This window comes from Pelmatolapia mariae, linkage group LG14 (assembly GCF_036321145.2).
Source record: "Pelmatolapia mariae isolate MD_Pm_ZW linkage group LG14, Pm_UMD_F_2, whole genome shotgun sequence".
In the NCBI taxonomy this organism is placed as follows: domain Eukaryota; kingdom Metazoa; phylum Chordata; class Actinopteri; order Cichliformes; family Cichlidae; genus Pelmatolapia; species Pelmatolapia mariae.
Window position 1 is genome coordinate 39,222,291 of NC_086239.1, and position 12,814 is coordinate 39,235,104.

Genomic DNA, 12,814 nt, shown 5'->3' on the forward strand with positions numbered 1-12,814 from the left:
AAAGGTCGGTTCTGTTCGTCTGGATGTTTCGTCATCATCAGCTGACTTCTTCACTCTCAGCTGACTGCAGGTTTCAACCTTATAAACAGGACATTTGCACAATGACTCAAACCAGCAGCACTGAAGGAACAATGGGCTGTAGCTGCAGCTGAGACTGAAGAAGTCACACGGATGGATGCATGGATGGATGCATGGATGGATGGATGGATGGATGCATGGATGGATGGATGGACAGATATATGATAGGCTGTCCAAACCCTTACAGTGGTACATTAGCCTTTCAGTGTGGTTGGACAGGCACATTTCTGTGACACAAGCCCAACGGTTTCACCTGGTTTGTGCTGTGAGGATACCAAACGAATGCCTTAAAATCACCTGAGCACCTTTTTAGGAGCAACACACGGATCCTGTGCTGGGCCTCGCTCTGTCCCAGAAACATTAGACCACAGCCTGAAGCTGTTCTGCTGATGTTCACTGGAGAATAAGTCATCGTCCACAGAACCAGTCTGACTTTTATTTCAGACATTAGACGTTTTCTGTTGAAAGGAGCCGGGTGGTAAACTCTGGTGATAAATGTTTGCACTCTGCCTGTTGGCATTGTAGGGTCCAAAATGTGGCAGTCGGGGTATTTGTGTCGATCCATCTATGATCCGGCTGAGCAGGACAGAGCTTTATCAGACCCGGCTCCATGCTTCCAGTCCTTGATGTCCAGGTTTGGTAAATCTGTTCAGGCTGCGGTCTTGGTGACCGCGATGGAACCAGATGTGGTCGTCTGCTTTTATGACCCGCCCAACTCTGGCTAGAGTTAGAGTAGGCTCAATGCCTGACCTCTGACCTGTTCTGTCTGCTTGAGTAAAAGTGATTTATGTTTGGTGTCTGGGCTTAAACCCCGCAGAGACGGAGCAGACATCATCAGCAGTCGATGTGACACTGATTAACTCATTTTGACTGGAAACAGAAAGCTTCGCTCTTTTCACCGCAACAGCCCGGTACAGCGTCAGCATCGCTGCTGATGCCTCGATCTTCCGGTCCATCTCATGTTCCACCTTTCCATCAGAGATTCGTCTGCTTCACGCTCTGCTGCAAACCACCCCAGCATGAAGCCAGAAGAAGCCGCTCATGCACAAAAAGTAGGCACACATTCTGAGGGTCCCAAAACATCATATTAACTATGTTACACCCCTCTGATGCCCCTGCTGGCCATCCAGTGCTGCTGCAGGACTCTCTGGGTGGTGCGCAGGTTCAGCTGCTACAACTTACCTGATAGGTTGGAGATAAATGTGCGCCTGATTTGGTTTGGACAGTTCCGGTACCACAGCCTCTTTGGTTGGTATGAACATGTTTCTGTGGTTAAGGTAATCTTTGTCTGGCTGCAGGATGAATTTGGGCCTATCAGACGCCTCCCTGATGACGCCGCATGTTTGATTAGATTAGACTGAGAACCTGTGAAGTTCCTTTTTGTAAACTGTGTTTAACATTTCAGCTGTGAGTTTGCAGATTAAACTCTTTAATTATCCGGTCGATATTCTGGTTTGTGGTGTTTAGGACGCTGTGGGGAAGAAACAGATGAGCTGCTGTGTTTTAAAGCTCGTTTCAGACTCTGCACTTCACTGATGTCTGCAGAAGATATCAGCACTGCTCTGAATTCCCCCTCTTTCCTGTGGAGAAAAAGAGCCAGATCTCTCCTCTCCGTCCCCATCGTTACCTTGACCTCCTTCCTCCCATCCTCTTCGGCCCTCTATTTCCTCATCCCTCCTCGTTCTTCCCTTCCCTCCTTCCCTCCTTCCCTCCAGTCCCGCCACCAGCGTCCAACATTCTTTGGCTTCCAGCTGTGATGAATGTCTGTCAGAGGACCCGACAGCTGAGTCTCCACTGTCCTCCATCATCCTCTTTCACCACCATCCCCGTCCTCTCTCCTGTCGCTTCTTTCTTCATAACCTGGACACATTTTTAACTTCCTGTCTTTCCATTTTTCCTTTCCTCAAACTCTTTGTTGTCTTCTCTTTCTATCTCGTCGTCGTGGACGTGTGGCCCTCCCTCTTCTCCTCGTCGTCTGCTCTTTGTTCAGATTGTGATGAATGTTGGTGAACTGGATCCAGAACCTCTCTGTCAGAATCTTTTCTTTCTCTCTAATCTCGTCAGTTTCTCTCGTTCTTCTATAAACTTGTAATGAATGTTTGTCAAAGCTCCAAACAGCTGTGGAGTCCTTTTGCTCTTTAGTTTGTCATAATCGCCTCCATCTGTCTCCTTCTTCCTCCTTCCCTCCATCATTTCTTCACCTCCTCCTCTGATGAACGGTCAGAGCTGAGGACATCCCTCTCACCTCCTGCAGCTCCATCGTCTTCTGGCCTTCCTCCACCCCAGCTCATCTCTTTGTTCCTCCCGTTAAAGTTCCCTCCCCGTGCTTTAAATGCTACAAGGTGATGGCTGAGCTCTCTGGATGTCAGTAACCTGACCTGGATATCCATCGACTTGTTTTGGGGCTTGCTGTTTGGCTTCAAGAGAATTTATTGTGGCTGAAAAGCCGGTTTTAATGATTAACGCCGTCTCTGCTGCTCTGTGTCCACAGCTCGGTGGCCGTGCTGAGGGAGTGCATGAAGAACGAAAGTCTGGTTCGTTTCTTCCAGGAGAGGCAGGCGACCCTGAGCCACTCCTTACCGCTGGAGACGTACCTGCTCAAACCAGTGCAGAGGATCCTCAAATACCACCTGCTGCTACAGGTGACCCTTCATACCACCTAATACTACAAGTTATATCGCAAATACTGCCAAATACTGCATGCGGTGCCTGAAATACCTCCAGATATACAAGTTAAACTCCAAATACGATCAGATGTTGGACATAGCATCTCAAAAACAGCCTAATACAAGTTGTACTAATGAATACTGCATATAGAACCTCAAATACTACAGGTGAGAATTTAAATGCTATCAGATACTGTGCACATGAAAGCCTGTGACTTGGTCAGGTGCCACCTGCATGCTTTAGTTCAGCATAAATGACTTCAGTCCTACCTGATACTGCTAGATGAGTACCTGCTTCCACAGGTAACACGTCCTAAGTACCAAACACCCTTAATGATGTCACTCTCTGTGGTTCCCTGAGGAAGCTGATTGGTCCTCGTAAAGCTTTGGTCTCCAGGCAACAGGTCTGTCTCCTGTCAGTAAACAGAGGGTCAGGCTGAGACCTCTCAGCGTGTCGCGTCTTTAAAGACGAGCGGTGCGTGTCCTCGGCTACGTGTGCGGGTTTTTCCCAGGACCAATAAAACGAGGATAAACTCTGACATCATCTCAGAGTCTAAACTTCTCTTTCCGCTCTGCAGCTGCTCTGTCACAGCTTTGTTCTGTCCTCTGACCACAGGTCCTTTACCGTCTGTGCTTCAGTGAAGTGCAGTTATCCTTCTGCTGATACATCAGGAGTCTCATGACACGCTAACGTGTGTGCGCGTGTAGACAGAAGTGATTAAAACGGCTGTTTCAAAGACAGGGACCGAGTCTGAGACCAGCCGCGGTCAGTCGCTGTCCACAAAGCAACACAGCTGTGCAAAGACGGTGATAAATGTCAACAACGCCGAGTGCGTGTGCAGTCAAATGCAGTCTGTCAGCGATGAAGCGGGGATTAAACCGTGAATCCGTTGCAGTCTGCACGCACAGAAATTTGCATTATTACTTTAATTCAGAGTCTGTGCAGAACGCAAAGATCTGAAACTGCAGGACGGCCATCTAACTGCAGAACATACACAGGATCACGACCGGAGGACAGGCAGCGAGTCGGCTTTGCAGTGCAAAGTCTTGGTTGAGCTTTGAAACTACAGCTGCCTTAAAACTCAACTTATCTGATTTCAGCGTGTAGAAGAAGCAAAGCCAGCTGACTCGGGTTAACGTCGATCAGTCGTAAGCTCTGCTTCCCATTTTCTTTGTTGAGTCAGTTTTGGCACAAACACCAAACAGATGCTGGAGCCCGTTTGTGCCACAGTCAGCACCAGGAAACGGTGACTCTGTTAAATCATACGAGAGTGAACTGTAGGCTAGCCTTCGTCATGCTGCACGCTGCTCTCATTATTCTGAGAAGAAACTCAGTTAAAGGCTCGCAGCACAAAATAAACCCACAAATTCTAATAAATGAAATATTTACACACACGTGTGTAAATCTGTGCACACAAATACATTATCACCTTGTGCAGGTGCCAGATTCTGCCTCAGATACCACCTGATACTACAGTATCATTGTGTGTATTATTGTGAATATGCAGAAATACTTGAGTAGAATCAAAACGGATAAAACGATGGAAACAAGCTGAAGCGGCCCGGTTTAGGAGCAGAACCATTTGTTCTTGTGCCAAATTCCCATCGTTAATAATCACGTCTGGCTGAATGGAGACTTGTGCTCCAGATGTTTAACATGACGCACAAACACCTGGAAGAGGCGGGGACCTGTTCATCACGTCTGTTCACACAGAGCGTGCTTTAAAGGAGGTCCTACGGTGTGAAGCTGAAGTCGCAGAGGCCTTCTCACTCAGCCGTCTGCTCTGTGAAGCAGGAACAGCTTTCCCAGTGAACGTGCCGAGTCTCCTCACTGGTCCCAGTCCAAGCCCAGCTCTAGGAGCGGGCGGGAGGATGACACAGCTGAAGCTGCTCTTTGTTCTCGCTCGTTGGTCTGCAGGATTTGCCGCTGCCGCTCTGATGACAGCGGCCAGTTTAAACATCGGTCAAACACGTGTTTGGATCCAAGCTGGGATTTTCCCAGAATCCTCAGCTGCTCCCGTTTCAGTCCATTCTGTGCTAAGGCGCTTCAGGGTGCAGTGGAATGTAACTGCACACATACTCTGAGCTACTTGTACTTCCAGTCCGATGCTTCTCACAGGGAAGCGATGCTTTTGTCCTCCAGAGTTCACAGAACGACTCCATGAACACGAATGAAATGTGGCTGATCTGCAGCTTCAGGTCACCTCTGGCCTGACCTCCTGCTGCTCCCGCTGATCACTCACAGGCTCCAACACACACTCGGGACACGCTGAGCGCCACAGGCTGCATGATCAGTTTGAAGGAATTAATCATTTAATTAGTTTATTGAAAAAAAAAAAAGATCACTTAAACCATGAGGACACTTGTGTTCCTTGTACTTCCTGACTGTGACAGAGCACCTCTGAGTATTTGCTCCATAGCAGGTCAGATTTTCCCGCAGTCATTTAAACCTCTGCTAAATAAACACATGTTAAGTAACCCTGAGCTGGAGGGTTAGAAACAGCCTCTCCAGACCTGTGTGTATGAAAGATCTAATTAGCACGATTCTGGTGGGACTCGAACCCACAACTCCTGAAGGATTTGCTAGAAGTCCAATGCGCTATCCGTTGGGTTAATGATGCTTCGTGTCCTCATGTTCACGGTGGTCTCAAAGATGTCAAAGCAAATTGAGTAAAAGTTACAAGGACACAAACCACAGTTTATCTGAGGCTCGGAGAAATCCCCGTCTGTGTTTTGGCCTCAGCAGGCGGAGGCTCAGAGCGGGGAAGGATCTCAGACTGCGAGATGCTCCCGGCGCCCGAGCTGTCTTTTATGTGCGGGTCTCGTCTCGTTTCAGGAACTTTCTAAGCACTTTGATAAGAGCGAGCCCGGATATGAGGTCGTGGAGGATGCCATCGTTACCATGACAGCAGTCGCCTGGTACATCAACGACATGAAGAGGAAACAGGAGCACGCTGTGCGGCTGCAGGTAACGATGATGAAGCAGGACCACAACATGAAAACAGCTGCTGAGAAATATAAGGCCCGAGGGCCAGAATCGGCCCAGCAAAGACTCTAAAGTGGCCCACTAGATGGCTCTGGAAGATGTGAAGGAGGGCACTGATACTACTCAAAGTAATTAAGTAACGTGAAAGTTCCTGTTTTTCATGATAGTTCAGCTTTTTACGACGAGTCCACAATAAAAAACAAAATGACACATTTACTCCCGACAGCTCAAAGAACCATGCTGACAGATTTCTTTCATTGATTTTTTTATCTGCGCAATCTGAGATGTCCTGTTGAAGTTACTCGTCTTTTTCTTATATGACGATGTTTCAGTTAAACGTCTTTACACTGACAGAATGAGGATGTTTCACTAGTCCGGTCCATGTGGCCCACGATGTAGAACGACTTGGACATCTTTGGTCTACCTATGAGCTACCATTCAGCAGTTATTAACAAAGACTGTATAAAAAAGATGGATACGGCTACCATATGAGTTTGTGGACTCCATATTTGCAGGTTTCATTGTTAGCATGTTAGCCATCGTTTTGTGACCAGATTTAGCTGAGCTTTGGAGCAATCACTAGCAAGTTGATGCTAGTTAGCGAGTTAGCTTAGTTAGCATGTTACCTAGCTAGATGTTGCATAGCTGGGACCCCCATCTGCTTTGAGAACCGATGAAGCCTTTCAGGTGTGAGGTGAAACATCTTTGAGAACCTAAAGACGTCCAGTTGCCTTCAGCACTGAGAACTTTGTGACCCATGCAGGCATTTTGAGAAAACTGGATCAGAGTGATCTGGATGCAGCTCTTTAAAGGTGCTCATTGGTTCTCTAGAGAATGCTGTGCTTTTCCAAAGAACCTTTCTGAAGATGAAGGATCAGTGCAGATCAGCAGGTTTAGGTCGGGTTCACTCCACTGTGGTTAGCCTGTGACCTTTCACCGATGTCTCTCTCCAGGAAATCGAGTCCCTGCTGGTGAACTGGACTGGGCCGGACCTCGGCGGGTTCGGCGAGCTGGTTCTTGAAGGTTCCTTTAAAGTCCACAGGGTGAAGAAGGAGAGAGCGTTCTTCCTGTTCGATAAAATGCTGCTGATCGCCAAGAAGAGGATGGAGCAGTTTGTCTACAGCACACATATTTTTGTAAGTAACAACACGTTTGAGGCCGTCGTGGGTTGTGTCTGCACTCCTGCATCACAACAAACACACATGCGACCTCCCAGGAAACAGAGGCTCATCGCTACAGCGATACTCTGACCTTCAGGGTTCCTCACGTTTGTCTCTGTGTCTGCTCCTCCACCTGCAGTGCTGTAATCTCCTGCTGGTGGAGAATCTGAAGGACCCGCTGTGCTTCCGAGTGTCCGACCAGACCATTCCCAAACAGCAGCATGTAGTCCAGGTGAGGGAAACCTCGAGTCTCCGCCTTAAATCTGGGTCCAAATCAGACTTTCCTGTTTTATGATCTCAGATGCAGCGACCTCACTGTTTGTATCTGGATCCTGTTTTTTTGTTCTGCAGACAAAGAATCAGGAGGAGAAGCGACTGTGGGTGCACTACCTCAAGAGGCTGATCGTCGAAAACCATCCCGCATCACTCCCACACAAGGTAAGCAGGAGTGAAGGAAGGATTCAGGAAGGTTCAGATGTCCTGGTCTTCCTGTGTGAAGCTCCCATGTTCTCCCCACCGTCCAAAGTCACTTACATTAGATGTTGACTCTTACCTGCCCACAGGTGAAGTTCAGCACCGATCACTGTGGTTTGAAGCATATTGCTGCTCACAGGAGATCTGATTGTTGAGTAGACCTGGCTGTGGTGGCTTTACTGCCTCTGTTAGCAGCTGATTGGATGTAACAGTTCATCAGGTCTTCACTGACAGCAGGAGCCAGTGAACCCTAAACACTGAAGCTTTGAACTGCAGTGAGAGCGCGATCTGTACCTGAGCGGCTCTTTGTAATGTTCACAGCAAAGATCGAGAAAACATGTATGTTGTCGTGCTCCCAGCAGCAGCAGTAGAGTTTAGTAAAGAGTGCAGCGTTAGTAGCTTTTGTAGATCTTTGCTGCCCCCTGCTGGTGTAAACAGTAAGGAGCAGCAGATGTCCTGTAACATGAGCAGGATGGTGATACATCCATGTTTGTAACCAGGTTACAGTGGACACACTGACTCTGAATATTTAACATCCCACATCCAGCCAGCTGACTCGAGTCAGCGTCTCACCTGTTCATTTAAATCCACCTGGTTAATGTGAGGATTTGTCTTTGCTCACACGTCTGACTGATTCACTGATCGTTTCCAGGCGAGGCAGGTCCTGGGAGACAACTTCTGTCAGTGTGAGTCTCACACACACACACACATATTCAGCATGCTTGTATAACAGTTTTCAGCCTCTGCAGATGGGGTGACATCACTTCCTGTGTTTCAGCTCCTCAGTTCGAGCAGGACCACCTGAAGAAGTCATCTGCGTCTCCCCGGCTGGACGACATCCACGCCTATCACCGAGGCAGGCGTCAGTCAGGTCAGGGTCAGTCCTCATCTTCTTCTCCTGCTCACAGCTCATGACTGCGACTTGTTTGTAACACGTTTCCAAAAATGGGGAAAGCTGTGCATTAATCTAACGTCTGTTTAAGTGGACGCACAGACTGGATATAAATAAAAGTTTTCTGAAGGATATGTGCTCATTCTGAGCCGAGCTTCAGTACACTTCCTTTAAGAACGCCGGACGTGTCTTCCAAACCTGCTTCATACGACTCGGGTGTTTTTGCCTGCATGAAGTCAGCAGCAGATCTGATCTGTACTCGGGTCAGTTCAGCCGGCGCACTGGTTCGTGGAAAGCGAGCAGGGTGCAGGTTTGGCATGTGACTGAAAAAAGAAAAAGTTCTCTGAGAGCTTCTGAACCCGAAGGTGTGCGTCATCATTACTGGGACCTTCTCAGATGGCCTGGTTACCCCTGCCAGTGCACTAATGGCCCCGTCATGGATGCTAGCTTTGAACTGAGTGCTGATAGCAGCCTCCGTCTGAGCTCTGCGTGGTGGAGGTCGAGCTTCACGTGTGGCTGCAGAGGTGACGGCGGTCCCTGCTTACGGTGACGTGTTCCTGAACCCACGCAGTGATCTCCAGCACACAGTCAGCTCCGAGAGCCTGGGGGCCACGGCCCCCCTGGGCAATTGCACAACAACTGTGCAAAAGTTTGACCCCCACCCCGCTGCATTACTAAATCTAAGAATCTGAAAAACCACGAGGGAGGAGCCACACCGCCCCACGCTTATCCTGCAGGGGGCTGAAATAAAATGTCTTCACGTCCACATTGTTACCTGAGTCGAGCCTTTTGTTCCCCAGTCTGCAGCTGACGAAGCTTCTTCCTCTTCCTCCCATCGGTCTGACTGCCTGACCTCGTCCAGCCTCGCTGGGGCACTCTTTTTAATTCAGTCATGTGACTAAATTGGCTCGTTAGTTCCAAGTTACTTGTGGAGCGTTATAAATTATTTCCACTCGTCTGTCGTCACGCGTGGCTCACATATTAAAAGGATGAATTTATTTGTGTCTAGGTTTGTGTCTATTCCAAATGGCAGACCCGATCACCTCGTCTTAACTGTTTGAGAAACCTTTTGATAATATTATCAACTTTTGTGCACCCAAAATTTAAGGCAGCTCACAGTCATGTAGGCTATCACACCAGGAACGGGACAGTTTGAATTTCAACCCTAACACGAGGGTCTCTTTCTGCTCTGTTTGTCCCTGCAGAGCCTCCAGAGCTGCTGATGTACACGCCGGAGAAGTCCAGGAAGAACCTGCCTCTGCTGCTGGAGGGAAACCTGCCGTACCGACGCACCAGGAGGCAGTCAGGTACTCAGACAGGCTTCAGCCACAGCTCAGGCTCAGAGGTGTCTCCACCCTTTATTCGTATAAAACAGCAAACATCTGCTTTTTGATGCTCTAATCAAAGAGAAGACACAACGAAGCAGCAGGGAAAGTGAAACTGACTTTATCCAAACGGTGACTCACAGTAACCTGAAACACTGCAGCTCAGAGTTCTGCATCGTGGAAGCAGCTCTAACTTATGACCATTATGAGTCATTGTCCTGGTGAGCGACAGCGACCAATCGTGCGTCTGCATGTGTATATCTGCAGCTTGGATTCAACTCGACCCCGACGGCAGACGTTTCACACTCTCTTCATCTCCAGATGTTAAACTGAACTGTGTGACACACAGCTGGGGAGATTATGAGATTGTCCTTTTAATTAATAGAATAGAATAGAATTCAACTTTATTGTCATTGCACATGTCACAAGTACAAGGCAACGAAATGCAGTTTGCATCCATCCAGAAGTGCTTTAGCCATGATATAAATATATTACAAATATATATTAGCAATAATATAGATATATTACAAAATATGGGTCTATTATGGGTATGTTGCAATGTACACGGTATGAAGGTATGTTATGAATATGCTATAACTATAAGTATAATAAGGCTGTAGTGAGTGTACAAGCTATGTACAGGCTATGAACAGGATATAAATATGAAAATTATACAGAAATATGAAATATGTAAGTTATAAACAGTTGTAGAATTATAATTATTGTATTGTACAGTATGATTGTCTATGCAGCATTTACAGTAGTGCAGTTTAGATCAGTGAGATATGTGGCTAATTTCTACAGAGGCTATATAAAGTGCTGGTGGTTGTGAGTGGTGGTTCAGACCATGTTATTATTGTGTGTATGAGGGTACAGTTGTCCATTTGTTTGTTTTTGTCCATTGTGTGTGTGTAGGTGGTTGTGGGTGTGTGTATGTTCAGTCCATGAGTTTAATGTGGGTCAGATGTCAGGAGGCAGAGTTCAGGAGTCTGACAGCTGTGGGAAAGAAGCTGTTCTGGTACCTGGTGGTCTTAGTCCGGCGGCTCCTGTAGCGCCTCCCAGAGGGCAGGAGGGTGAAGAGTCCATGTGATGGGTGACTGGGGTCTTTGATGATTTTCCCAGCCCTTTTCAGACACCGCTTCCTGTAGATGTCATTTATGGCAGGAAGTGGTGCTCCGGCGATGCGCTGGGCAGTTTTCACAACCCTCTGCAACGCCTTCTGGTCCGAGGCAGAGCAGTTCCTGTACCAAACTGTTATATAGTTGGTCAGGATGCTCTCGATGGTGCAGCATAGAAGTTCACCAGGATGTCTGAGGACAGGTGGTTCTTCCTCAGAGTCCTCAGGAAGAAGAGGCGCTGGTGAGCCTTCTTGACCAGCTTGGAGCAGCTGGTCGTCCAGATGAGATCCTCGGAGATGTGGACTCCCAGGAACTTGAAGCTGCTCACACGCTCCGCAGCCGTCCCCTTAATGTAGATGGGTGGATGTGGGTCAGCATTCCTCCTCCACGATGAGCTCCTTGGTCTTCTCAGTGTTAAGCAGCAGGTTGTTTCTGTTGCACCACTCAGCCAGACGATCCACCTCCTCCCTGTAGGCGGTCTCATCGTTGTCACTGATGAGGCCAATCACTGTGGTGTCATCTGCAAACTTAATGATGGTGTTGGAACCATCAGCAGGTCTGCAGTCGTGGGTGAAGAGGGAGTAGAGGAAAGGGCTCATCACACAGCCTTGTGGTACACCGGTGTTCATCGTGATTGTTGATGAGCAGCGGTTATCCAGCCGGACATGTTGGGGGTGGTTGGTCAGGAAGTCCAGTAACCATTTACACATGAGGGAACTGATGCCCAGGTCTGTCAGTTTCCTGATGAGCTGTGAGGGGAGGATTGTATTGAACGCTGAACTGAAGTCTATAAACAGCATTCTGGCGTAGGTGTTGTTGTTGTCCAGGTGTGAGACGACAGAGTGCAGCGTGATGGAGACTCCATCCTCTGTGCTGTGTGGGAGACAGGATTTGAAGTGTGCTAGGACCAGCTGCTCTAAGCACTTTGTGATGATGGGGGTGAGGGCTACTGGGCGGTAGTCGTTGAGGCTTGATGGTTTAGAGTTTTTGGGTTATCGGGACGATGGAGGTGGATTTGAAGCAGGCCGGTACCACAGCATGGGCCAAGGACAGGTTGAATATGTCTGTCAGCACTCCTGCAAGCTCCCCAGAACACGCTCTGAGAACACGCCCGGGGATGCCATCAGGACCTGCAGCCTTGTGGACATTAATCCTGCTCAGCACCGCTCCTACATCGGTGGGAGAGAGAGTCAGTGGGTGGTGGTCCGGCGTCATGTCTGCTTTGGTTGTAGTTGTTGGATTCCCTCGCTGAGCTGAGGAAGGAGACATCAGAGGATGTGGGGGAGGGTTTGGTGGTCCTGTAGTCTGTAATGGTCTGGAGTCCTTGCCACATGCGTTGGGAGTTGGAGTTGGAGAAGTGTTCTTCTACCTTCTTTTTGTAATGGTGTTTGGCTTTTTTGATACCCCTCTTTAGCTTAGCCCTGGCGGTACTGTAGGCGTGTGCATCTCCTGACCTAAAGGCGGTGTTGCGGGCCTTCAGGAGGAGACGAACATCCCGGTTCATCCAAGGCTTCTGGCTGGGGTACATGGTGATCCGTTTCTGGGTGGTGACACTGTCTGTAGTTCTGGAGATGTAATCCAGTACAGGTGAGGCGTACTGGTCCAGGTCTGTGTGGGTGAACGTATTCCAGTCAGTAAGATGAAGATTCCTGACATAATGAGAGAGTGAACGCAGGAAACCTGCAGGAAAAAGGAGCAAACAGAGAGAAACTCAAAAACATGTTCTCTTTCTCGTTTCCATGAGACCAAGTGTCGTGTTGTGTAACAGTAACTATTATGTTGCAATAACCAGCCTCTCTTCCTCTGTTCCAGCTCCTGCCAAAGACATCGAAGCAGTGTTTCATTCCAACGGTGAGACGAGACTCTTATTCAGATGATGAGGCCCGAACCCAAACATCACCCTGAGAGCTAAAATGAAACATAAAGAAATCAGAAATGAACTGTGTCTGATTTCTCTGATGGAGGTTGAAAAAGCCGTCGCTGATAAGATCGTTCTTTTAGTTCATCGGGTTTTAAAGTTGCCACAGCTCCTGTGTCACGTGGAGGTGGAGCAGCAGTGAAAGCTCCCACAGAGATTCCTCCACTGCAAACGACGGCGCGAGCCGGGATGGGGCG

The 12,814-nt window shown here is 48.3% G+C and overlaps 1 protein-coding gene across 2 annotated transcripts in view; it reads left to right on the forward strand.

The window, feature by feature from the left end:
- Nucleotides 1-12,605, forward strand: part of plekhg2 (pleckstrin homology domain containing, family G (with RhoGef domain) member 2) — a 68,563-nt gene extending 55,958 nt beyond the window's left edge. Inside the window, exons 7-15 of one of the 2 annotated variants that reach the window (XM_063493245.1) lie at nt 2,570-2,720; nt 5,581-5,712; nt 6,684-6,866; nt 7,030-7,122; nt 7,242-7,328; nt 8,017-8,050; nt 8,143-8,241; nt 9,462-9,563; nt 12,512-12,605. In XM_063493245.1, the coding sequence (XP_063349315.1) occupies nt 2,570-2,720; nt 5,581-5,712; nt 6,684-6,866; nt 7,030-7,122; nt 7,242-7,328; nt 8,017-8,050; nt 8,143-8,241; nt 9,462-9,563; nt 12,512-12,576 (946 nt within the window). In that variant the 3' untranslated portion in view covers nt 12,577-12,605. The remainder of the gene's footprint in view (nt 1-2,569; nt 2,721-5,580; nt 5,713-6,683; nt 6,867-7,029; nt 7,123-7,241; nt 7,329-8,016; nt 8,051-8,142; nt 8,242-9,461; nt 9,564-12,511) is intronic. The other variant, XM_063493246.1, reaches the window with a different exon arrangement.
- Nucleotides 12,606-12,814: the final 209 nt, after the last annotated feature.